General features: G+C 52.8%; 3 protein-coding genes and 1 long non-coding RNA gene across 4 annotated transcripts in view; 1 reads left to right on the top strand and 3 right to left on the bottom strand.

Moving 5' to 3' along the window:
- ATP6V0D1 (ATPase H+ transporting V0 subunit d1) overlaps positions 1-14,825 on the bottom strand; it is a 34,066-nt gene extending 19,241 nt beyond the window's left edge. Inside the window, exons 1-2 of the mRNA XM_054640549.2 lie at positions 14,624-14,825; positions 5,239-5,410 (exon numbers count right to left, since the gene is read on the bottom strand). Of these exons, the coding sequence (XP_054496524.1) occupies positions 5,239-5,410; positions 14,624-14,753 (302 nt within the window). The 5' untranslated portion in view covers positions 14,754-14,825. The remainder of the gene's footprint in view (positions 1-5,238; positions 5,411-14,623) is intronic.
- LOC129125219 (uncharacterized) lies at positions 10,499-12,529 on the bottom strand. The gene is made up of 3 exons (XR_008534948.2): positions 12,377-12,529; positions 11,766-12,019; positions 10,499-11,093 (listed from the first exon to the last, which is right to left on the bottom strand). It is a non-coding gene; the product is annotated as an uncharacterized LOC129125219 (long non-coding RNA).
- A 1,096-nt stretch (positions 14,826-15,921) lies between the features above and the next one.
- On the bottom strand, positions 15,922-17,529 carry AGRP (agouti related neuropeptide). Its single transcript, XM_054640550.2, has 3 exons — positions 17,127-17,529; positions 16,787-16,881; positions 15,922-16,174 (listed from the first exon to the last, which is right to left on the bottom strand). The coding sequence occupies exons 1-3, from the start codon at positions 17,395-17,397 to the stop codon at positions 15,983-15,985; spliced, it is 558 nt and encodes a 185-aa protein (XP_054496525.2). The 5' UTR covers positions 17,398-17,529; the 3' UTR covers positions 15,922-15,982.
- A 2,397-nt stretch (positions 17,530-19,926) lies between these two features.
- Positions 19,927-25,400, top strand: LOC129125280 (SNF-related serine/threonine-protein kinase-like). The gene is made up of 6 exons (XM_054640652.2): positions 19,927-20,080; positions 20,918-21,544; positions 22,989-23,130; positions 23,300-23,512; positions 23,614-23,751; positions 23,898-25,400. Exons 2-6 carry the CDS (start codon positions 20,956-20,958, stop codon positions 24,736-24,738), a joined length of 1,923 nt encoding a protein of 640 aa, XP_054496627.2. The 5' UTR covers positions 19,927-20,080; positions 20,918-20,955; the 3' UTR covers positions 24,739-25,400.
- Positions 25,401-25,577: the final 177 nt, after the last annotated feature.

Raw genomic sequence — 25,577 nt, 5'->3', positions numbered from 1 at the left:
ACCAAACCCTTCTCTGCCCATCAGTTTGCTGAGAGGGCTCAAGGGGCCCAACAGCTGCCACGGCCTTGACACTGGTCTGCTGCAAAGCCAGGCTTCCCAGAGCAGGGAAGAGACTGCTGAAGAAATGGGGAGAGAAAAAACACCAAAACAAACCCCAGACAAAAAACCCACACACAACAAAAACCAAACAAACCAACCTAAAAAACCCACTAAACCCTTTTCCCTGCCACTGGAAAAAGACAAAAGCTGACAATCTGATCAGGCTACAGCAGGCTGGAGTCAGGATTCTTTATCATAACATTGCTCCTATCTAAACCATATTCAGGAACACTGGAAGGAAGGAGAGACAAGCCATGGCACTCTGTCAGGCTAACACGAAGAACAAAGCCTGTACAGAAAGGCAAGGCAGCACATCACTAAGAAGAACCTAAAACCCACTTCCATCCCACAAGTCAATATGTGCTTGTTGAATTCAGGAAGTGGCTTTTGCTGTTTCAAGAACACTTAATACCTGTTTGTTGCTGCCCTACAGAACATCACTGCATTCCCCCAGCTGAACAGTCCATTGTTTGTGTTGGAGCAGAGATGTTAACAGACAATTTGTGCCTATCACTCAGAACCTCCACTGCTTGGCTGAAAGACATGGGGAAGCACCAGCAGACTTCCAGCAAGGAGCTGCGTGGCAAGATGCAGAGCTAGCAGGTGTGTTACAGAGACTGCAGCAGCTCAGCAAGCTGAGCTTTCTGCTTGCAGTGGCAGAGGCTGCCAGCTACAGCCACCACTTGAAAAAACAAATTGAGGAAGTTGGCTGATTTCCCTTATTTTGGTACTAAGAACACAACACTTGCCACAGAAGAGTTCCTGGACAGAACCAGAGCCAGGAAAGAGTCAGTGTGGTGCCAGGAGAGGAGCACAACAGGACAAAAAAAAAAAAAAAAAAATCTGTGTCAGCAAGTGACTCGGGGAACAAAGACCGTACTTTGGGGTTGCTGCCTAGCCGCGTTTTGGGGTCAGTTTTGGTTCTTGTGCTTTTAAACAGTGTCCTTTCTCCTGTGCTCGGATAGAGGTTAACTCCTGCCCACCTCCCCAGGTGAACATCCTCACCCCGCTGGCTGCGCACCTGGGGACAGGAAGCACGGGGCTGGAGTGCCACCTTCCGGCAAGCAACCGGCAGCGCGGCCTCCCCTCCCTGAGCCGGGCATGGAGCGCGCACCCTCTGCTCCAGACTGGAGCCCCTGCACCGCCCCCATTGCTGCTTCTCCTTTCCCTGGCCTCACTTACTGCAGGGGCTGCTTCAAAGAGGCAAGTGAAATGACACGGTATCATTCCACCTGGGACAAACGGCATGGCTCCTGGCAGGTTGGTGCTGGGGCCAGAGGAGACACGGACCACAGCTGCTCCCACAGTCAGACATTTCCCCAGATCTCAGCAATGTGTCCTGAGTCAGATCAGAGCATCCTCAGAAAACAAGCACAACAGTCACCCGATGATCCACTCGAAACCACCTCAAAGGTTCAGCAGGACATTCAGGAAGGAGAAAGCTTGACTGGTTTTTAAGTGCTTGATCCACCTCCTGGCATCAGCCATGCACAGCGTGGCCACTACCAATGAGTGTTAAGAGGCCCCAGTGGGCCCATCTTACGTGAGGTTATCCAGGAGTCCCAAGAAGGCCAAAAAGGTAAGTACATGCAAAGACATCCAAGCAGCAATGAGTTTCAAAGCTGAACTGGACATGCTACAAAACATTTCCTTCCAATTTGAGCCAGACACACCTCCTACAATCCCACTCAATGTTAAAAATCTCTGTTTACAACTCAGAAGAGGTCTCAGTGAACTCAAGCTTTCCAGTCATGCTCAAACTTTCCACATCTTTCTGCTATTTTTTATTTCACTTCAGCCTGTATACTATTAGCACATAGATACATCCAGTTGAGTACAATTTCTTCTTCTCACCACCTGGTGCCTCAATTGCCTTGAGCCATCTACCAGGAGCAGTCTTTATCATTTCCTGCTCAGCTCTCATTAACTACCCTGAAAGAATGGAGTGGGAAATAGGCATGTTCAAAAGGCAAAGATAAATCATTCCCTACCTATGCGTGTGCACCCAGAATGAAAACCAAGAGGCAAAGGCTGGTGCCAGTGTCCCCCAGGCAGGCAGGATGACACAGTACCTCTGGGTGCACAAGCACAAAATCCCCAGCACCGCCAACATCCTTTGGCTGAACATTTTTACAGTGCTGCCTCCATACATGCCTGTGCTAGATGAAAACCACTGGCACAAGTATGTGCTACCAGCTCCAAAGAGGACTGTTCTCCACTCCAGCTATTTGGGACACACATGGGAAGTTTTACAGTGTCAGCAGACAAAACCTCTGGAATTTCTGTTTCCTGCCCCAAACCAAGACCTACAACAACTTAAGGGACAGTTTCAGGGAACACAGTCTGAAAGGCAGCCTAAGAAGTCACAGCCTAAGAAGCCTCTTTTCTACTAGGCCTGTCACCAAAATACTATCAAGAGTTTATCAAGAGAAGATACTAAGACCCACTGGGCAAAAGCAGCACCCTCCCCAAACTCCTTGTGGTTCACTGTATCTTGTTTTAACCTGCCTGTAGAATCATTACAAGTTATTAGAGTTTCTAATACCCTGACAGTGGCTCCCACCTTGGACCAGTCAAAGCTGGTAACACCTTCTCTACTTCAACCATACTCCACTGGTGTGCTGAGTGCAGACCCAGAGGAGACCCCTCCATCAGTGGTGCAGCAGAACCACAACAAAACCCAACTGAACACTTGACCTCCTTGCACAAAAGACTCTACAAGAGTGCAGACATTCCATATGGAAAAACAACTTTCTCTTGCTTCACCTTTTGCCTTCCTCTAGGCAGCACTGCAGACAATGGCATTAAAGCAAATCTTGTGGGTAAAAAGGAAAATAAGAGATAAGAGTGAAGACAAACTTGAGGAAGGAACATTCTGTGCTGAACAGAAACAATATATTCAAAAAGAGATTATGCAGTAGCAAGAGACAGAGGTATCTGCACAGAATCATGTTTTGCTGTAGAGAACTCATCAAAATCAGAATGACAGAAGCAGAACAAGATCAAAGTTAAATCTAGTTGAGGGCAGAACACCAGTTTTAAAAAGTGATTCCAACAGCTGGTAAGAACCAGCCTTTCTGATTACACAAGATGTCTAAGATCTTCTGCAAAACACAAGGTGGATGTAGACACTGGATAGAGATCAACAGGACTGAAGTTAAGAGGAACTGGATTTCCATAGCCATACATAGCCCTCCTACCAAGTCAGGCAGTGTGTAACCAAGGCAGGCCTGGTCTGAGACCATTCAGCTCATGTTTGGCACACACTGCTATTAAAGTGAGACTCTTAGGCAACAGCAAAATTTTAAAGTCTGCAAGATACTGCTGTGCTGCCCAAACCATTGCCTTTAAACTGATATGACAGAAGAATTAGTGATTATTATGATAATTCCATGGAGACATTTTCATAATCCTGTAACACAGCAAAGGAAAAGGAACAGTGGAGGACCACCCACCTAATATTGCCAAGCTCAAACAGCATTGATGTCTTGACAGAAAATTCAAGATGGGCAAAGAGGTGTTTTAAGAGTTAACTTAAGTTTGAGAGAATAGAAGAGATTGCTCCATACAGCTAAGATGATGAATTAGAAATTGTGTCATACATTGGAAACACTGCTGCAAAATGGGAGCTTAGTAATGTTTTGCTCCATGTTTAGGTCCAAACATGAAAACTCTAGAAATTTTACTGACAAGCTTATAAGTAAAAACTATTTCTTAGAAAACAGGAAGGCTTAGGAGACAGCTTTAACACACTGGCACAGAAAATAACAGATATGAGCCACTGGGTTAGAAATTGAGATAGCAGTAGCACCTAGACACAGAAAGGAGTGAACACAAAGGCAGGTGGCAGAGAGACAGGTGTTTACTCAATATTTGCAAATGCAGGAGATACCACAGACAGACAAAAATTTAAAATTTTTCCATTAACCACAAAGATCTTTCTACATCAGCCTGCATCATTCAAAAACTTGTAGCTGGTAAGCAGGATAACAGACAACTGCCAAAAATGCATGATTAAATATCATTTGCCAGAGCACTTGTGATGAGCCCAGGCTCACTGTACCAGAGGTGATACATTATCTATCCCACTTAAGAACAGAGTATGATCTCCTCCTCAGAAATGCAAGTTAAAGTCACACTCTACCGAACCAGAAACTCACTTTTGTCCTCGAGGCATCTCCTTGGTGGTTAGAGGAGACCATTGGCTGTGTAGTTTGCAAGCTAAACTAGAGCTTACAGGAATATAGACTAAGGAAAGGAAAAAGTCAATTTTACTTCCATGTTTCAGATGCAAGCTAGAACAACTAGCATCCCTCTGTCACTAACAATTCCATTTTGTTACCAAACAAACCAGAGCAGCACACTGGAAAGCAGAGGGTTGTACAAAACCTCTGGGAGAAGATATCTTGAGACTGCTGGGCTACTTCAAGCCTTTCACATCAGCTGAACCTGCTGTAGAAGCCCCATGTGTTTCCACCAACTGACAGAGACGTGCTGAGGCTGCTGCAGCCCTCTGTTTCCCTGCTGCTCATTTCAAGTCCTGCCTTCCCCTAGTGCTGGCATTTGCTGGATCCCACCAAGCTGTCCAAGAAAAACAAACCAGTCAAAGGTCAACCCCAAAAGGGAAAAGCTGTTCAATTTTTGGCAAGCTCAACTCCCTGAACCAGTTTGTGTGGGGCCAGAGGATGGGGCCAGAGCCCGTGGGGTGGGACAGCAGAATCACATCAGCCCTGATGAAGGCTGTTAGTGGCTTAGAACTAGCAGGCAACTCCTGTAATGGACACACATGGTATATGCCAATGTTTTGCAGCAGGACTACGGTTTTAAAAAACCAAGAACATTTAACACAAGGGACAAAGATAAATGGTACCTCTAAGAGACTGAATCAGTGTTGCAATGGAAGGCAGCCAAGCAGCTGTACCAATGGAGCACATGCTCCCTGGGAACAGAAGCCTTTAATAACACAGTGATACGATGCTGCTGCTTTGAGACCTCCAGATACAATCACACCCATTTCATTCAAGAAGCTGCATAAAACACAGCAGGCACAGGACTGAGAGTAGAAAGGTGGTCTGAGAGCTCTCAAGTCTGGAAGAACAGCAGCATTTCAAATGCTGCTCATGACCAGCTGGTACTCACGTGATAAAGTCCAGAAAACTTGCCAGGGGCTCATAGGCGTGGTTCCTCATGTGACGGAACTCCACCACCATCTTCTCCTTCAGCTTGTCATCAATGACGGACACGGTGAGCGGGGACGCTTCATTGGCCAGGAAGTTCCCATAGTCTGTGCTCTGGAGGTGCAGTTTCAAGTCTGAAAACAAAAGAAAAATTCCACTCTAGAGGGTTTTGGGCTGGGTTTGGAGGTTTTTTCAACATAGCCAAGAAAGCTGCTGCTCAGCACTTCTCTAGGTACTCTCTTCTCTGAAAGATCACCTAGACAAATCCCATGTGTTAGGTCATACACTTACATTTGTTCTCAGTTTTATCATGGACAACCCAAATGCAGGAAAAGATCAGTGTTTCACCATATCAGCCTTGCTTCATCTTAAAGACAAATCTGTGACACCATCTGTGTAACTGAGCACACACACTGGTGCCAGCTGTTCACTCTGCTAGGTCAAGGTGGAAGCTTTTCTAGGAGGTACTTGCTAGAAATCCAGGGGGAGAAAAAAACCAAATAACTTAAGCACTCTGTCTAGCCAAAAGGGCTCTGGGTGGAGGCTCCTCTGAAAAAAATCACAACCAAGAACCTAACTGCACGCACAGCAAGTCTCCCCAGATACTAGTGATGTGCAGACATTTGTAAAGCTTTCAAAACCAAAAAGACAGAAATGGCAACTAAGAAATTATAAACCATCTTGGTCTTACATTATCAAAGCAGCCCAGCTAATTGTGCTGGTAAATAGAATTCAGGCATTAATAGGTAGAGAGGAGCTAGTAAAGATGAAGGCCATTTAAATCCACAGGGGTAGGCAATCCCTGCCCAGGATGGAAGAACATGCTCAGAAGTCTTCCCTTTCTCCAGTTTCAAGCAGAGGAAACCTTTGTTTCCTCTCTTACCCCTGCTTGCAGGTCAGATGCCCAACCAAGCTGCAGTCCTGGCCAACAAGCAACCACAACATGCTGAGTTCTGTCAAGATAAAAGCACTGTTTGAGCCAAAAGCATTTAAGTGTCTCTGTGGAAAAACTGAATCCAGAACTAAGGAACGTCATACAATCCTACTCCTCAAAGCTCTACTCGTTGCATTGGTACACAATGTTCATCTCCCTTCAGCTTCACCTCAGAGGGCCAGTTAGGCAAGCAAGCATCCTCCCAGGGATTCAAGACCTTTATGGGGTAAGGAGAGGAGCTGGAAGAGTTGAGTCAAACCAGATGTGAACACACCATCCAGAGAAAACAAAAGAAGACATTTCTCCCCGTTTTTTCTGAAGCAGCATTACTGAGGTGACCTTTCACTTCCACTGAGCCATATGAGTCCTCAGCATTATGGCAAAAGCATCCACAGCACTGAGGTCAGAGCAAGCACTCAGCCTGCTTTGAGGAGTTTGGCCTTTTGACATTACATCCAGCCATGGAGAGCTGGAGAGCTCCTCCTGAGGCTCCAACCTGAGCTTGTACAGCTTGATACTGTTCTCAGCCCAAGGGATCAGGGGTCAAACAACTTCCAAGCCAACTGACTCTTCTGGGTATTTGCAGGGAGCTCTAGTAAAGATGGTTTTGACCCAGCACTCCGTAGTTACAAAGATGTTCCCACTGCTCAGTGTTACAGGAAACAGATGGAGTTTATAGGGAAGGAAAATAAAGGGCAGAGACTTAAATACTACTCAGTTTGTCAGGTGCTCAAGGCCAGGTTGGATGGGGCTTGGAGCAATCTGATGTAGTGGAAGGTGTTCCAAGCCTCCTTCCATAGGCAGGGACAAGATGGTCTTTAAGGTCCCTTCAACCCAAACCATTCAATAACTCTATGAATCCTGAACTATGTCTTAATCAGTTTTTGTCCCACTTTTTAAAGCTCTTGAATGATCAACATTGGAGTCTGAGTGGAAAATAAGTTTCTGACAGATCAGGACTTTACTAGTTTGCTTTTAGCAGAAACTGGAGAAAACATGGAACAAAACTGATCAATTAATATGTTCAATGAATATGAGAGAAAAGCTCCTGGTAGGAGTATTATACCCATAAGGTCAGATTGCAAGGGAAGGCACAGGAACTGCAGTAGTTGCATTCATATATCTCCTACTTGCAGTTCCCAGTAGTTGTGCAGAGCTCTAATGGAAGCTAAGTCTGCCCAAAAAGGCATGTGATGTTGTTTTGCAGCATACAGGACTTTGGAGAGGAAGCAGCTATTGCATATCCTCCCAGATCTGCCTTCGGTAGGGAAGCTGCCAAAGCTTGTTTCCTCAAGTCCAACACCATTGGTTTGTTTTGTTGTCATCACAACCTGAAACTCTGCTTTTGAGATTGCAAGCAGCTCCTTTGCTATCATGTCACTAGATGCTACAGACTCGGTGACACAAAAAGAAGTTTGCTGTACTTCCAGGAAGTCAGAGCTGCAGTGTATCTAGACCAGAGGCACACAGGCTGCACGTTGTGCCTTGCAGGCTCTCCAACAGCTCTGAGCAAGCTCCCATGAGCTGCTTGGCCAGAACATTTTGCCCTGCTCCATGAAGGGGTTGTGCCCCCAACTCCACAGCACAAGAGCCAGCACATTATGTTGCAACTGGAATAAGGGCCATGTTTATATAACACTTGGAATTCATTTTTACAAGGAAGGCCAGCCACGAACTGCAGAATTAAACTTTTCTGAATCCTTTAGCATCCAAGCAGACAAAACGGAACATATTTTCCAAAAATTGGACGGGATTTATGAACCCTGACTCAGTGCATCCCACGGTGTATCAGTGCTTTACACTAGCCTGTCCTCCTCCAGCTGCTGGGCTAGTCACCAAGCTTCAGCCAAGAGGGTTTGGGAGCTTTTAATAGGACTATTCACATGTCAAGCTTGTCAGATGAGAGCAAACTAATCCCGTGGTTTCACAAACCTGCTGCCAGAAGAGCTGTCCCAGTAGCACGGTGACTAATAAATGGCCTCACTGCTGAGCAAGCCCCAAGCTCTCCAAAAGCTCAGGTTCCTAACACAAGCTTGGACTCAGCTGGAGTTGGCCTCTGGCAGCAAGAGCAGCACCGTGGCAGGGGCGGCTGCCAGAGATCCCACACGCTGCAGGTCGATAAGACACTGGCTGCAAGGCTTTGCAGTGCCTCTTCCCCAGCTGCTGCTGAAAAGGAGGGAGGGAGAGGTGCAGCTAGAGCCCAGCCCCTCCTGATGAGCTCCTCCAGATACCCACAAACAACAGCACATGGTCTCAACCCAGTGACTGATTTTAAGAGATACATTTGCCTGTTCTGGCATATTTCCAAGAGGTTCACACACTTTATGAAACAGACTGAGCCAGCATTTGGCAAGGGAGCACTTGAATGACCACAAAAGTTTTGTTCTCTCTCCTCTCCCGCAAAACCTAGGAAATTATGGCCAGGTCACTACTCCCAGAAAGTTGCCTCGTGCAAGAACACAACTGTTTGTCAGAATGACAGTCTTTTTCAGCTGGGTAGGGTAGTGCTTGGGATTACCATGACATGTACTTACAGCCACCTCCTATCAATTCTCAGATCAGGCCCTCTGGTTTTCGTGCAGCTGCCTGTACATGAGCCATAAACACAACCAGAGCTTAATCAACACACTGCTATGCCAACACCTGGATATTTCAGATGACATCTTCACAAGAGACTTTATATCCACACTAATGCAACTATCCTCTCCTGCAAGTTTGCTTTGACATAACAAGGAACCAAGCCATTAGTCTGTCAGACATCTGTCAGTCAAAGCCTCTCCTGTAAGCCCAGTTCAGAGAGAGTGATCCATGGCCCCATCAGCTCAGACTTGCAACCCTTCCTTCTTTCCTGCTGTAACTGCATTGCAGAGCTCTGAATCAAGTTCAGGGCTCAAACACTTCCAGGCAAGGACTGATCTGTCTTCTCACGCACAGGCACAGAATCAGCTTCCGCAACTTGTGAGCTGAACTGATGCTTTCACAAAAATTATCTGCTGTAACCCCAACATCTACCTCCAAAACACCTGGGGCCATCACTGCCTATATAAAAATTAAAATATCATTTGCCATCTCCAAGGCTGGAGGCAGTAAAGCAGCTGAGGGATTACACAGCAGTCTGCAGATGAGCTACATCGCCCACGTCTCCCTTCAGGAGACTGCAGTCATTACCATTTGCCTTGTTGCTGTTTGTTTGGTCTGTTTATAGCCACCTCAGACACTCCTGAAGCTGATTCTCTGAAATCTCGTTCAAGAAGAACTCAGAGACCCTTTGTTCCCTGCAGAATTTAAGACCTTTCCTGTGGTTGCACACCACCAGCAGTGACGTGCTACCTCTTCTTCTCTGTTGTCAGGCAGCAAATCTGAGCCACAGTGAGACACAGAGAAGCATCATCTTTGGCTCTTTCCTCCATCAGTAGCTCACCTCTGACTTTTCACCAGCTTGAGATACCCTCAGCACCAAAGAGCAGCCTGTGTTTCTAGCCCATCCCTTCCTGGGACTGAACTCATTCCACTCAGAGCTTCAAACCCAGCACAGCCAGGTTGTGTTCCATGAGGAGCCCCTCAACTAGGCAGCCCCTTCCTAACCTGTCCAAAAAGCAAGGTAACCCCTCCTCATCTCCTGCATCCCCAATAAGCTTTTTTCCCCCTCCAAAAGCAGACTGCTCTAAGTCACTCTGTAACCTCAGAAGCCCAGTTAGGACATCAGCCCAGCACCTAGTGCACAGGATAAGGGAGAGGCAACAAATCACTGAGAAACTAAAACAAACAGGGCAGAAAACAGTCTCATGCTGCAGGAGCTGACAGCTGAGGAAAAACAAGATGAAAGCACTGACTGGCTGCCAAGCAGCAATACCTGCCAGGAAACCCAGACAGCATCATCATCTAACAAGGGGCAGGACCCAAACAAGGGCTGAAGCTGCACCAGTACTGAGAAGCTGACCTCAGCTGCTGCTTGAAGTTTAGCTAGGAGAAGCCATGAAGCAGGTCTCTGCCTGGTAAAGGAGGCCAGAACAAACAGCAGAGAGCCTCTGCTGAACCCTGCAGGAAGCCAGTGACCACAGTGTTTGTTTGCCACCATGATCTAGCAGGCTATGGAAGTGCCATCATTCTTCCAATAAATGATGTTTTCCTGAAGCTTGATTTAACAGGAGAGTTGATGAAACAGCCACAGCCAGCGGTTACACCCATACAGGATGCAGGACAAAGCACCAAAATTAGCAGGACAGCGTTTTGGACACTGTTTTGTTGCTACACAAGAAGTGAGCATTCAGAGGACAGGAATGCTCTGTACTTTCCTCAGATCTCACCTTGCCTGTAGGCTCTGCCTCCTTTGGCAGGAGAAAGCCCTTGGGGCCAGGGGTCAGTTCTGCTGCACAGTGCCAACACGCAGGGTCAGCTTTACACACAGGGCTCCAAGATGTGAGGAGAGTGACAAATCATCATCGTGTGAATGTCAATGAAAACTCCCCAGCACACTAAAGCCTGGCTTCTACAGCCCCCGAGTTCAGACTGATCCACTCTTGGAGCTCAGGATGGATCTAAGCATGGCCACACCTTGGGACCATCAAGTGGCCTCTCCCTGCTTGGTAGCACAGTAAAGGAGCTGCACAGGAAAGGATCTATGCTGTTCCCCCTTCACACAGGGAATATCATGAGCTCCACCAAAAGCAGTCTTGAAGTCAGTCTGGAGCTCTGCAACATCCCCGCACAAGAGAGGACACACTGCCCATGTGGTTATCCTGAAAGAGAAGCCTTACTCCAACCTTCCTGGGGTCTCAATTCCAGGGCCACAGTGATAAAATGGAAAAGAGACAGGTAGCACAGCTTCCCCTGCTCTTCTCTCGTGAAAGGAGATGTGCTGAACACCTCAAAGCAATGGGAGCCTGCAGGGGAGAAAAAAAGATCTTTGGGACAATGAAAACAAAAGCCCACACTGCACACAACCTGGTGTACAGAAGACAAACTCCATGGACAGATCCCACTCCTCCAAGTGCACACCACTGTTTACAAGGCATTCCAGCTCCCAGCTGTGTCAACTGCATGGACAGAGCACAGGCACCCACAGAGTGGTGGTGCTGAGATGCACAGTCTCCAGAAGGCCTCTCCCAAAAGAGGCCCACAAGCTTGAGCCAACTCCCTGCCACTCCTCAGCCTCATCACCCACCTAGAAGGTGACACATCCTACTACTGGATTTCACCCACCAATCACCTCTACAACACTGGCAAGTCAGAAAGAAAGCAGCTCTCTACACTGTTGCTGTGGAAGCAAGAAGTAGTAGTAGCAATAGGAAGCTCATGAACACTGACCTAAGGGTAAAGACACTCCTGGGTTAAGATGCTTTTGTGCACTTCTTGGGCTCTGCACACTCTTTGCAGAAGGGGACTTTGCAGACCAACAGTAAAGCCAGTTGGTAACCAACATTCCAGTCCCAGACTGAACTCTGCTGCTTAAAAGCATCACCACTGTTTAACTACATCAACAGCTTTTCATTCTCCTGACAGAACATCAGACCCCTGACAGGCCACCACAGCTTGCAGAGCTGTAGATGACTCACCAATCTTTTGACAGTAGAAATCTGGGTGACTCCTAAGTTTGGCTGCCCCAAACAGATTCCACACAAGCACAGATCCATGCTCACAGCACTGGAGCAGAGGAAAGCAGCTCCAGGTCCTTCACTGACACCTTGTGTCAGAAGCAGGAACTGGATACAACAGCGACCACCAGGCAGGTTCCAAACGCTCCCAGCTCATGTGTGCTGCTGTACAGGGCCCCAGCTGAGGAACAACCAGAGCACCAGGACTTTTGGAGCTGAAAGAAGGCATTAAACGTGTTATTGATAAAGGGTTTAAGAGAAAGCTTAAACCAAAACAGCTCTCACACACACACACTTTCAATCCATTTTTCTGCACTTCTTATGGCCAACTCAGGAGCCTGCCTGACCACAGACAACCCATTTGGCTCTCTGTTTCTGACTCAACAATGGAGAGCTTGGGTCAGATTACCTTGTGATCAGATAAGCAGAGACAACAGGGGATCATGCAGAAAAGCAAAATTTCCTCCCTTCCAGCAGCACTAAACTGCCAGCCTAAGTCCTGAAGCAGAAAACTCAATCCCTTTATGCTTCCGGACCGATCTGGGCACACCAGAGGGAGCAGCATTTCAGACCTGGAAGCACAACGTCCTCCAAGCAGCCAGATACTCAATTCTCAGGGCCAGACCCAGAACAGCTTTGGTCCTTCAGGCTTTCTCTATGGCCAGGGCAAACACTTGCTCCAGGACTGGGACTAACTGCAGAGGAGACCAGTGAGAGGCAGCAGCAAAGACTAAACAGAGAGAAGAGAAGAATGTATCAGTAATTTATGCCCCAGTACTTATTTTGGCTGCTAATACATCAGGCACTGCCTGGATTTAGCGCAGATGAGCATCTGGGAGGGAAGGAAACATTTTAAAAGTCAGTGGAGCACAGAAAACAAATACTGAAATGGGAAAATCAGCACTAAAAGGACAGAGGAAAGAAATTGTTTGACCAGAGACCTACGTAAGTAATAAAGAACAATGCTCCTTTGAAGAAAAATCTCTCTCCAAAAGGGTACGGCGAGCCAAGGGAAAGAGTAACAAGAAGGGCAGTGAATTTGGAAGAGCCTCCAGGTTCTGAGTGAAGCGTGACCAAGAGCACAGCAGCTGCCACCACCAGAGAGCTGCTGGGGACAGAACAGCAACAATACCATGGCAAACATATGGGAACTCCAACGTGACTCATTCCAAACGCAGCCAACACCACTCCAAGGGAGAACCAGGCAGCTTGGTTCAGAAACCGAGAAACGGAGAGAAAAGAGAAGCTCCAAGTACAGAAGGACTCCAAAGAGGAAGTTATCAGCAGGAAAGGTGAAAAAGTCACAGTTCAGGGCATGCTGAGACTTGTGACTACCAAGAGAGCAGAAGTCACTCCCACTGCTCTCTTCCAGACCCTGGGCTCCACACCAGGAATGACAGTGACTGCTGCAAGCAAAGAGCTGCAAAAAAAAAAAAAAAAGAAAGAAAAGCAGAAAAAGAGCTTCTGTCCTAAGTAAAAATATACTGGGGATTTTTAAGGTAGAGACTGGGGCACAACACAGCACTCTGTTCCATTCTATTATTACCTGGAGCTGCTCACTCCAGGTAACCTACATCCAGGGTTCAGCAGGCCAGGGTTCAGCAGGCCACTTTTTTCATCTAAAGTGTCAATGTCAATTAACCACTCAGCAATGATTGCCTAGATAACATTGATGCTTAACTATTTTTTTAGAAGAAAAAAATGAGCCAACAATTATAGTTCCACTGATCAAAACAACCAACATCTCTGGATATGTCTGTTTCTAGTTTATTTCAAGAAAGGCCTGGTTTTAATCTTTGTGATTTGTGATCCAGGTTCTGTACACCAAAGAGTGAAAACTGCTAAGCAGGTCACTGATCAGAGGAACAGTTTAGCACCAACTAATTAAGATGATGAGCTGACCACAGCACAGATGATAGAACTGCAGATTAGTTTGGGTTGGAAGGGACCTTCAAAGGCCATGCAGTCCAACTGCCTGCAATGAGCAGGGATATCTTCAGCTAGACCAGGTTGTTTAGAGTTCCATTCAACCGGGCATTGAATGTTTTCAATAATGGGGCATCCACCACCTCTCTGAAGAGCCGCTGCCAGTGTTTCACCACCTTCATAGTTAAAAAAGAAATCCTCACAGTTCTGCAAGTTTGTACACATTGATCTAGAAAAAAAGATGATGGCTGGAAACCAGAATTAGCCTCAAAAGAGAACACCAAATCAGAGGCAACAGATAATTCACTGCTGAATTTACTCAGATGTGCACTAGGTTTTTTTTTCCACTAGCGATCTTTCAATAACAGCAGGTACTTTCCTAGGTGACCTGATCTCCTTAAACACTAATCATGGATATCAGGGATCTTAAGTAATACCAATAACCTTATTTCAGGCCTTAAAAGGCTTCCTGCCCTTTAAGGAGTGTAGGCACAAACATGTCTCACCAGCAAGGCCTGTCAAAACCCACCAGGCTCCAAAAATCCGCAGGGTACAGCTATACGGCCACCTCAATAAAGCATTAGGAGCCCAAGTTCCCTCACGCCACTGTATCAGCGGCTGCAATCACACGGCCGGGCGGACCGGCAAACTGAGTCAGCTGAGGCGGGGTGGGGGGCCAGGACGGAACACCAACCAGCCATGGAGTAAAGAGGGAACAGCTCCTTATAAACGCCGCTATCGGCTCTCTTCCCCACTGCCAAACAGCCCCTTCCCTCTCCTCGTCTCCTCACAGCCCCTCACCATCTCCCCTCAGCCCGAACATTCCCCTCAGGATGGCGGGGAGGGAGGGGGGGGGCTGTCCCCGCTTGCCTCAGGCCTCCACCGTTACTCACCCTCCAGGCTCTCACACTGCACCAGGTTCACGTAGTCGCCTTGCCGGAGTACCCCCGCCTTAAAGCCGCGCACCAGCCCCTCCAGGTAGCCGTTATCCACGTTGAAGTAGAGCTCCGGGAAACACGACATGGCGGCAGCGGCACAGGCAGCGCTACCGCCCGCCGCCTCACGTGACCGGCCGGGTCACGTGGCCGCGGCCCCTTCCCGGCAGCCACCGCGGGGCGGGAGCGGCCTGAGGCGATGGCGGCCGCCACGAACCCCTGCCCGCCGTGCCCCCGCTCCGGCTGCACAGCGCCCGGCGTGAGCCTCCCCTTCCCTCCGCCTAAGCCGCCGTGAGCGATACAGGCACAAGGAGGATACGCAAGTAAAGTTCGCAGTGTCGCCTGCTGCCGAGACACCGCTTCTACTAGTCAGGAAATGCCTAGCCAGTTAAAGGGCTTTGCCAGGAGCTGCTCTGTGAAAAAATAAAATAGTTTTGTTTGATGTAAAGGTGTTGCAAAATGTGGGATATGTCAAGGTTATATTAAGGCAAGATGTTCTTTGACGTAAGACCTCTGTGTACTTTGAAACCTAACCCGTAAGAAAGGAGACCTAATCAGTGGAACAGGCAGCAGCCAGCACCCCTCACGCAAGAATATCCCAGAACAAGCTTTAAGGATGCAATAAATCAAGGTGGTGATGTATGTCTACATGTACATTGTTCACCTAGTGAAATACTCAAGGTCCATGTATCCTAGAGCTGAGGTGTCTTCATTGTAACACTAAAAGTCACACCTGGAGGGTCAAAAAGACCCTGACCGGGTGAAGACACTTCCCCTGAGCATGAGTGGAAATTACCTGGATGAAGTTGTGTGATTACTATGGAAATTACTAACCAATCTTAATAGAGGGGCTGTCCTTGGAAAGTCACTAACCCTGAACTTCTCTGTGTAAATAATAGCACAGAAAGCCTGGTGGGGTGTGCTGGATTTGTGGAACAGCACCGAGCACGCAGGCTGGGGAAGCTCTGAAATAAACAATCAGTGTCTCTCTGGAGTGTGTCATTATCGGCTTGGTGCACACCAAGGAACGAGCCCGATTTTGTGGGTAACAGCAGCATAGCCAGAACATCACCTGAGGTGCCCCTGCTGCTGAAACAGCACTAATGGATCCAGGAAAGGCACATCTGGTTTGATGTGGATGTGTGGACACTGCCCAGCTGTGCACAGCCCACCCTCACCTTGCTGCCACCCCCCGAGAGCCCGAGCGGACACGTCACACCATTCCCACTCTGCAGTGGCTTTTGCAAAGGGCTGGTTTATTGGAGCTGCAGAGCAGGAGGCACACGCAGGGGCGAGCAGCTGGCAGCCCCTGGGGCGCTAGTTCTTGCCACAGGGGAAGCTGGTGCTGATTTTCCTGCAGTAGCAAAAGGCGTTGAAGAAGCGGCAGTAGCAGGTGGCACAGGGGTCACAGCAGGGGATCTGGTGGCCCAGGCAGGACTCCAGGAGACGGACACAGCGGCGGGGGGAGCGCTCCTCACGGCCCTCAGCTTGCAGCTCTGTGGATGATGCCTGCAGGAGAGAGAGGAGGAAGAGGAGGGGAAGAGCTGGTCCTGGACCACTGTGCCAGCAATAAAGAACTGTGTGGGAGAGAGCCAAGAGCGGCTGCTGAAGCTTGGCATCGCAGAGGCTTCTGTTGTGTTCAACCCCAGGCTCTATTTTCTGTTGGAAATCACTGCTGTGCACTGTGGACTCTCTACAGGCATTGGTGCCTCATCCACAGTGTCTCAAGGCCTTTGTGCACACATTTATTTTGAAGCACAGCCTGGACAGAAGGTGCTGTGCCTTCTGTACAAACAGAGGCACTGGGGGCTGAGCCAGGCCACCACAGGGCACTGCTTAGCGAACTCCTGCTCTGCAGAGGCTTCCTGGGCTACACTTGAGCTTAATTAAATGGATTACAGGAGCACAGGCTCGGACCACTCTCCTTTGAGTGCTGGAGCCCCTTGCAGGTCTGAGCCGCCTCAGCTCATCCCAGCTCCTCAGGTGATGGACAGATAGTCCCATCCCAGGCAGCACCGTGCTGGCTCCAAACCCCCCAGCCCCAGAGACACAGAGGAGGCTGCTGTGGCCTGAGGCTGCCCTGCTCTTAGGGTGTCTGTAAGAAAGCTCAGGGAGCCATACCTGTGGTTCCAGCAGGCTGCCTCTCTGCACAAGGTCACCATCAGCTTCTTGGACCCCCAGGGCCATCTGCTCAAACCCCAGCCTTGGGAGAGTTCCTGTGAGATACAGAGAGACTGCACAAGGAGGCTGCTGGAGAGTCAGCTCTGATTCTTCTCCCTTTGCTCATGGGTCCCCATAAAAAAAAAAAGACCCCACTCCCTGTGGGCTGCCAGGCTGCTGTCACTATCCAGGGCCAGGAGAAGCTGTGCTGCTTTAAGGGGATCCCCAGCTCAGTTTTGGGGCCCTGGATTTCCCAGCAAGCAGCAGGTGGGCTCAGTGAGGAGCAGGGCTCAGGACTCACCTGCCGGCTCCGCAGACGCCTCCTTGCCCTTGCGCTGCAGGCTGGCCTGGCGGGCTCTGTCCACCCGCTCCAGCCCGCCGCTCGCCTTCTGCACGTGGCCACAGCTGAGGTCAGCAGTCCTGAGATCCAGCACAGCCTGGATCCCCTGCAGCAGCCCACAGCACAGCAGCAGCACGTTCAGCATGGTCCTGGGGGACAACCTGTGCAGAGGGGCCTGGCCAGCATCAGCCCACCTGGTGGCAGCCTGGCCTGTCCCCTCCACTGCCATCATCCCCTGCCACCCCGAGAAGTGCCGTGTCAGCCTCTGCCAGCACAGCCACCACTCCCAGCTGTTTGTTCCCTTGGACTGGAGAGCCTTTTTTTGGGCCCACAGACACCTGGGAGCAGGAGCCCCCAAAGCTCTGTCATGTGCTGTGGGGCACTCCACATGAGAGCACATTCATGATCTCCCCACAGAAAGGGGTGACCAGCAGAGAATGGACTGAGATTTGATCTTTTTTGTGTCAGTTCAGGTTCTTCTGCCCGACACACAGCAGCCACCAGACCACTGAGGTGCACAGTGTGTGCATCTGACACAGCTCCTGCCAGGCTCTGAGCCTGGAAGTGCCACTAGAATCTGAGTGCTGGGCAGGAGATGCACCACAGCACACACAGCTGGGGGACAGGAGAAGCTGCAGGGTCAGGCTGTGGGCTTTGGGGGCCTGAAGGCTCTAAAAAGTAGGTGACCTCTTAGGGAGCAAAAGTAAAGGCGTCCAGAGGTGGTATCCACCAAATGTCAGCCAAATCCTTGGAAACCTGTGCTTGCTGCTTGGGCAGCCTTGAGGTTTCAAACCTGGCTCCAGGAGCCCAGTGCTGGCCACTCCTCATCTCCCCATCCCACAAAATCACCCAGCTCTTTACTGGGAGAGACCCCCCTGCACTGTGGGGAGCCCCACAGCCGTGGGGTCACATCCCACACGCTCCCAGGACCCCTCCCGTGGCAAGCACTGACCTCTGCCAGCAGAGAGGTGTTGCTGTCGCTGCTCCACTGAGCCCGCTGGAAGCGCTGCTACCGCTCTCTGCCTCAGTGTCCTCCTCCCCACATGTTTACTGGCATTTATATCAGCTTTTTATTAATTAAGTGCTGCGGCCACATGACTTCGCTAACCACCAGGTAGGTGGGAGCCTCTGGAAAATGGGCTTTGTCTGGATGGAGAGGCAGCCAGTGGGGTGGTGCATGGGAGGGGGGGCTCCTTCTTTGTGCCTTGTACAGCTGCAGGAAGGAACAGTCCCTGTTAGCTCCAAACTCCCAGTTTTTTGGAAGTGATCCCCACTTCCCTTTTCAGCCCACTTCCCTTTCCAGCACTAAGCCTGAGGACATCTCCTAATTCCCAAATACAGAAATAACAGGGCTATGATCTCCTCACCAAAACCATGCTAAGCTTGACTGGTTTTCAAAGGGAATGTTGCCTATCTGTATCTCCTGGCAAGCATCCACTCATAGTGCAGAGCCTCCAGAAGTCCTCCAGCTTCTAACCACATACCATCTGCAGATTCTCCAGGCTTCCACCTGTGCTAACTGCATCTCGTACTCATGTCTTGTTTGGAAAACCTGCATCTCCCCAGAACCAGGCTCCTTTGGGGAACACTTGTGGCCTTGAGTGGCTTCAGCCCTGCAAGGAACTGGGGGAATAAGACATAACAGGAAGGGTTCAGCAGCTTCTGACATCCCCTGCAGAGAAGGCTGACAGCCCAGGCTCTGCCCAGGCTGTTCCTAGACCGGGAGGACCCCCCAGGCCTCCCAACACATCCTCGGCAGAGCACGAGCCACTGCTCCTGGCTGCAGCACCACCTCTGAGGCTCTTGGCAGGCTTCCTCTGCTCCTACACCCCCCATCCCGGCATGATCAGATTCCTGGGCATTTGAGGGACAGGCTGAGCAGGCACAGGAGCAGTGAGGAACTCATCTGCCATGTGGCATTTTCTCCAGCTGTGTGTGGCTGCTGGAAGCACTCTGCACCCATCTGGGTCCCCCAGTGCACAACACCCAGTCAGGATCCCCTGCCACAGCACCTGGATGCTTCCTGCACCCCACATGCCTGGACAGAGTCACCTTGGGTGAGAGGCAGGTTTGGCAGCCCCTTCCATTCCCGAGGCCCAGGTGGGTGCCGTGTGTCCCATCCAGCCCTGGGGAGCCCGGGCCCGCAGTCCGCGCTGCGCGGGCGCCGCTGGCCGCAGCCCCCGCACGGAGCCCTCGGCACAGCTCATTAGGGGCTGTTTGCAGCCGCCGGGGCCGCGGGCCAGGACTTCTGGGAAGGCATTAGCGGGAACGAGGGCGGCCGCGCTGAGAGCTTTTTAATCTGCAGGAGCAACATCTGCTTTGTGCGCATCCCGATGGCCAGTAACGAGCTAAATGAGGCGGCCGGCCGCTCGGCGGCCGCTTCCAGGAAAAGACCGGCTTAAAGCGAGGGGGAAAGGGGGGCCAGGGCTGAGCTCCCGGCTCAGTGGTTCAGGCTCCAGCGAGGGAGAGAGCGGGTGGAGCGGGTTAGTGGCACAGCAGAGATGCCCATGAGCGGGCATCCCGGGCAGGAGCCCACAACGGCGGGACCCTCCTAGAGACAAGCCCGGGCTGGGGGCTCTCCCTGTCCTCCTGGAAGCATCCAGGCAGGCGGGCGGCTCGTTTAGCTCATCGCCAGCCCTCGTTACCGCTAAGGCCAACCGAGTCCCGGCTACCCCAAACAGGCAGTAACGAGCCGGGCAGCGGGAGCTGCCGGAGACAGCGGTACCCGGGGTTGCCTCTCCGGAGGTGATGAGCGTCACCCCGGTCTCAGCCCCGCCGGGCCGGGCCCTTTAAGGCGCGATCCCGAAGCCGCCCTGACGTCAGCGGGGCGGGTGCGCCCGGGCACCGCAGCCCCGGCGGTCGCAGCTCCGCGCCCCAGCGAGTGCGGCTCCGCCGGAGCGCACCGGGTGACAGGGGTGGGTATCGGGGTGCCCGGGGCGCTAGAGGGGGGGTATGGGGGTGCCCAGGGTGCTGAGGTCTGGAGGTGAGGGCATGGGGTGGCACGGATGTTGGGGATTGGAGATGGGGATACAGGAGTGACAAGGGTGCTGGAGACCTGAAGGTTGGCGTTATGGGGGCGACCCGGAGTGCTGGGGACTGGAGATGGAGGTGTGGGGGTGCCCAGAGGTGCTGGGTAGTGGAGGTGAGCATATTGGGGTAGCCAGGATGCCGAATATCTGGAAGTTGGTAATATTGGGGTGCCCAGGATGCTGGGGTCTGGGAGTGTGGGGTGACAGGGGTGCTGGCGATTTGGAGGTAGGGGTATGAAGTGCTCAGGCTGCGGGGAACCAGGAGAGAAGGAGTATGGGGCTGCTCAGGATGCTGGGAACCAGGAGAGGTATGGGGTTGCTCAGGGTGATGAGGGACTGAAGGCAGGAATATTGGGGTGCCCGGGGTGCTGCAGTTCTGGACATCTTGAGGAGAGGGTATCAGGATGTCCTGGGGTGCTGGGAATTGAAAGGAAGGTGTTGGAGTGCTCAAGATGATGAGGACCCAGACATGGGGATTATGGGGTGCCCTAGGAGATGGAAGATGGAAGTATTGAGATTCTCAGAGTACTAGGAACTGGAGATGGGGATACAGATGGGGGTCTAGGTCCTGGGATGAGGACTGGGAGGTAGAGTGTCAGGGTGCCCAGGCTGCTGGGGACCTGATGTCCTGGCAGTGCTGGTGTCAGTGGTGCTGGGGGACCTGGTATTCGGGAGCACCCTGTCCCTCACCCCACATTGCTCAGCATCTCCTCCATCCCACAGCACCTGCCTGATGCCTGTCCCCACCTGACGGCACCGCCATGGCCGGGGTGCAGGGCTGCGGCGAGGCCAAGATCGCGGGGCTGTACGACCTGGAGCGCACGCTGGGCAAGGGCCACTTTGCCGTGGTGAAGCTGGCCCGGCACGTCTTCACTGGGCAGCGCGTGGCTGTCAAGGTGATCGACAAGAGCAAGCTGGCGGGGGAGGCGGCAGGGCAGCTCCTGCAGGAGGTGCGCTGCATGAAGCTGGTGCAGCACCCCAACGTGGTGCGCCTCTACGAGGTCATCGACACCCACGCCAAGCTCTACCTCATCCTGGAGCTGGGTGACGGTGGGGACATGTTTGACCACATCATGCGGCACGAGGGTGGCCTGGCCGAGCCGCGGGCCAAGCACTACTTTGCCCAGATCGTCCATGCCATCTCCTATTGCCACAAGCTCCATGTGGTGCACCGTGACCTCAAGCCCGAGAACGTGGTCTTCTTCCAGGAGCAAGGAGTGGTCAAACTCACCGACTTTGGCTTCAGCAACCGCTTCCAGCCCGGCAAGATGCTCACCACCAGCTGCGGCTCCCTGGCCTACTCGGCACCAGAGATCCTGCTTGGGGATGAGTACGATGCCCCGGCTGTTGGTAAGGGCTGAGGGGGGCCCTGAGGACCTGCCTCCCTCCTGTCCCTGGCCTGGAGCATGGTCCTGCCAACTGGGTACCACCTCCCACTTGGCCCCTTACACTAGGAGCACACAGTGGGACTGCTGTCCCTGCAAGGAGCAAGCCTGTCCCTTGGGTGCTTGGCTGCCCAGCCTTGCCCTGGCACAGCAGGGTCCTCCCTGCAGAGACCATCCTGGCATCCACAGAGATCCCACAGAGTGATGGTTGCCAGAGAGGGGAAAAAGCCCAAGCAGGCTGTGAGCCTGGAGAGGCAGCCGCCAGGAGAAGCAGTGTGAGCATTGAGCATACAGCTGCCAGCAATCTGGCGCTGGTGGTTATTTGGCGGGGCGAGGCAGGAAGGAAATCTGCTCGGGATGCTGCTGTTTGGGCGGAGGGGCTCCGAAAGTTTCCTTTGCTCCATCCCCGCCCTGAAAACCACTTCCTTCCCATGGCTCCCAGTGCTCTTCCTCCCCGGGTGCAGGGGATGTGCAGGGGTCTGGGGACACTGTCTGAGGGCACAGGGAGCTGGGCTGGGGGCTCCAAGAAGCTCTGCTGTGGCAGAGGGGACGTGGGAGGGAAGCAGGATCCGAGCTGGCTGGCTGGCTGGAATTAGGGCAGGAGGATTTAGCAAAGCAAAACACGAGCCCTTAAAGGCAAAAGCCCAGCGCTGGCTCAGGGAAAGGCAGATCCTGAGTTGAGAACAGGGATAGCTTATGGAGGCGGTAGAAAAATAAGCTGGTGGCGCTGCAAAGGGAAATGAAGAGAGAAAACTGACGCAGATGAGAAATTTTCGAACACTTGACTTAAGCAGCTGAAGGTATTAACGGAGCGCCCCAGGGCGTGCTCAGCATCCTAAACCCGCACATCTGCAGGAATTTGTGTGCTGGGCAGGAGGAGCCAGTGAAGATGCTTCTGGCTCCATCCCTGTCCCTAGGACAGGGCAGCAGTCCTGCTCCAGCTGGTCCCCATGCAGCTGGAGAGCCTAGATCGGTGCTATGTCCCTCTCTGATTGCTGTAGTGTCTCCTAAAGCACAGCCCAGTGCCAGGATGGTTGTGGTGGGGTTTGGGAATCAGGAAACTGAGGAATGACATGAAACAGTGCCATGGGTGGGTGTGTGACCGGGGGGAGCGGAGAGAGGGGCAGAGCTCAGGGCTGGCCTTCCTGTCCCTGGCTGGACAAGGTGATAATACCTCAACTGCTTTGGTGAAGTCCCTTGAGACCTGTTTGGATGTGGGGATGGGAAGGTCCTTCCCTGCCTTGATGGGAGTATGGTCCCCCTTTCCGTGGGGCAAGACCTGAGGGCTGTTACTTCCAAGGAACATCCCAGTGAGCACTGGTGGGGCAGCCCTTTCCGGGGTCCCTGGGGTGGGGAATCTCCTGGGCCATTGTGAGTGCAACCTGAACTGCTGCTGCTGCTTCTTGCAGACATCTGGAGCCTGGGAGTCATTCTCTACATGCTGGTGTGTGGCCACCCCCCCTTCCAGGAGGCCAACGACAGCGAGACCCTCACCATGATCATGGACTGCCGCTACACCGTGCCCCCGCACGTCTCGGCACAGTGCGCTGAGTGAGCACCACCACCCTCACTGTACCCCCAGCCCCCAGCTTGCTGCCCCCGGGGTGGGTGCCCCAGCCCTGGCAGACACCTGGGAGCTGAGGTGGGAAGAGCAGGCAAAGCTGCTTACTCTGGGATTCACATAGTGCTGCAGGGTTGCAACGTCACTCCTTTCCCCCAGTCTCATCTCCAGGATGCTGCAGCGGGACCCGAAGCAGCGAGCGTCCCTGGAGCAGATCGAGGGCCACGCGTGGCTGCAGGGGGTGGACCCGTCCCCTGCCAGCCGCTCCCTGCTGCCCCTCACCTCCCACAAGCGCGTGTCTGAGGAGGAGCACGAGATCATCCTCCAGGCCATGGTGTGCGGGAACATCGCGGATCGGGACACCATCCAGGAGTGAGTGATGGGATGTGGGGGTGGGAGCCCCCGTGAAGGGCTCTGGGGGAACCTCCAAGCACGGCCCTTGTGTGTGCTGCAACTGTCCTGGTCTCACACAGGGCGCTGGAAGCCGACCGCTACAACCACATCACGGCCACCTATTTCCTGCTGGCAGAGAGGATGCTGCGGGAGAAGCAGGAGAAGCAGGGCCACCGCCTCAGTCTCGTTTACAACCTGGCCAAGGAGGTTCAGAGCAGGTGAGGCCCCTGCTGCCCCCATCCTGCGTCACCCTCCCCACCATCCTGAGTCCCCGGTGCAGCGTCTTGGCCGGTCCCCTGTCCTTTTCCTTGTCACAGCCCTTGTGATGCCCAGCCAGTACTGACACCTCTCTCCCCTCCCTCAGGCCCAACTTGTCAGACACATTTGGCTCTGCGGGCAGCACTGGCAGCCTCCTGCCCTTCACGGAGATAGGTGGCCTCGCCGGGGCGTCCCGGCTGCCCCCTGGAGGGGACATTGGCGGCCGGCAGCCCACCGGGACCCTGCTGAAGGTCCCTGCCGTTGACACCACCATCACCAAGAGCACCCCGGCCCTGCAACAGATCTGTGAGGAGGAAGAGGAGGACGACGAGGAGGAGGAGAGGCCCAGCGCAATGGAGAGGAAGAGCAGCTCTCTGAACCAGGAGCAGATGCGAGCCTTCCTGCGCGCCCACCGCCCGCCCGGCCGCGGGGAGGTCTGGGGGCCGGGGGTGGAGCTGGGGGGCCGGGGAGGGCGCTCGGGGATGGCCTGGGCTGGGAAGGGAGTGAGTGGGGGCCGGGGTCCCCCCGTGCTGCGGGGAAATGGAGGTGAGTCCCTAAGGAGGGAGGAGGACGCAGAGTCTGGGGGCTCCTCAGCAGAGTTACCCAAGGAAAGGGGAGCCATCCTGTCACCCCAGAGCAGCTCAGCTGAAGTTCCCCAGGTATTGGGGGCAGAGACAAGTCCTGCCACCCTCCCAAGTCCTGCAGACACGTCCCCAGGGCAGGGGGAGCAGATCAGCCCGGCCCAGCAGTCGGTGGAGAGCTCAGGCCCTGAAGGGGGCGCAGAGAGTGTGATCAAGCTGGACCCGGGCAAGAGCAAGGGGGGCAGCCTGCGGGACAGGCTCCTGCAGTTTCCGCTCTGCGAGAAAGCCCTGGCCTTCAAACTGCGGCCGGGCTCCAAGGAGAGCCTCTTGTCACTGGGGCAGTTCAACTGCTGCCATGTCATTTAAGGCCCCGGGACTGGCCCTGCTGTGGGGACTGGGAGGGCACCCACTCCCCTGCCTTTGGTCTGTGGTGGCTGTGGGGCTGGCGGGTGGCACAGTGCCCTGCTTTGTCACCCGCGGTGGCCACCCTGCCAGCACCCCCCTCTGGAGCCCGCTATGACTGACCATGCCCCGGACAGCCCTGCCCAGGGTGAAGCAGACTGGGGTCCATCCCAGCACCGGCCAGCGTGTCCCCAAACCTCTGGGACAGCTCCACGACCCTGCTGGAATGGGATGGACCACAACACTTTTTTAACTACTAGAAATAATTTTTTTAAATAGTCTATTTTAATGTAATTAAATAGAGATTGCTATATCCCCCCCCAGACCCCTGAGTGCCCCAGCCCCACAGTGTGCATGGCCCGGGGCTGGGCTGTCCTGCTTGCAGCCCCCCCACCAGCCCTGGCTGGGGCCAGGCACAGCCTGGCCCGTGACCCCAGGCTGTCCCCGGGGCCCTCCCTGCAAATAAGCTTCCTATTTATTATCTCTTTGTTTTCTTGCTGGCAAGAAATGAATGACGACGGAGGCATGGGCCGGAGCTCGGCCTGAGCCGTGGCACATGCCCTGGAAGGATCGGAGCCGCTGGGAAGCAAAGTTTGTCAGGACAATAAAATAAACTCGTGGGTTGATGTGGGTGCAGTGTCATTGCAAAAACATCACTGTCCCCCCAGTCAGGGGGCCAGGGCTTCCCTGGCACCAGGGGTGGCTTTAAGGGAGCATCTCTCTGAGCTGGGGTGGGCAGGGACCCACATTGGAGCTCAGGGCAGCCCCAGATGGGAGTAAGGACAGGGATGATGAACACCCAA

This window comes from Agelaius phoeniceus, chromosome 12, assembly GCF_051311805.1.
Source record: "Agelaius phoeniceus isolate bAgePho1 chromosome 12, bAgePho1.hap1, whole genome shotgun sequence".
NCBI lineage: Eukaryota > Metazoa > Chordata > Aves > Passeriformes > Icteridae > Agelaius > Agelaius phoeniceus.
Note: the sequence above shows the minus strand (reverse complement) of the source record. Positions and strands in the feature narration are given on the sequence as shown.

Bases quoted from the DNA above. Each gene is read 5' to 3' on its own strand.
- LOC129125280 (XM_054640652.2), top strand. From the start codon at position 20,956: ATGGCCGGGGTGCAGGGCTGCGGCGAGGCCAAGATCGCGGGGCTGTAC. The intron at 21,545-22,988 runs GTAAGGGCTGAG...TGCTTCTTGCAG, and splicing joins GTACGATGCCCCGGCTGTTG to ACATCTGGAGCCTGGGAGTC. The intron at 23,752-23,897 runs GTGAGGCCCCTG...CCCCTCCCTCAG, and splicing joins GCCAAGGAGGTTCAGAGCAG to GCCCAACTTGTCAGACACAT.
- AGRP (XM_054640550.2), bottom strand. From the start codon at position 17,397: ATGATGGCAGTGGAGGGGACAGGCCAGGCTGCCACCAGGTGGGCTGAT. The intron at 16,882-17,126 runs GTGAGTCCTGAG...TGTATCTCACAG, and splicing joins GGCGTCTGCGGAGCCGGCAG to GAACTCTCCCAAGGCTGGGG. The intron at 16,175-16,786 runs GTATGGCTCCCT...TCTCTCCTGCAG, and splicing joins GCAGCCTGCTGGAACCACAG to GCATCATCCACAGAGCTGCA.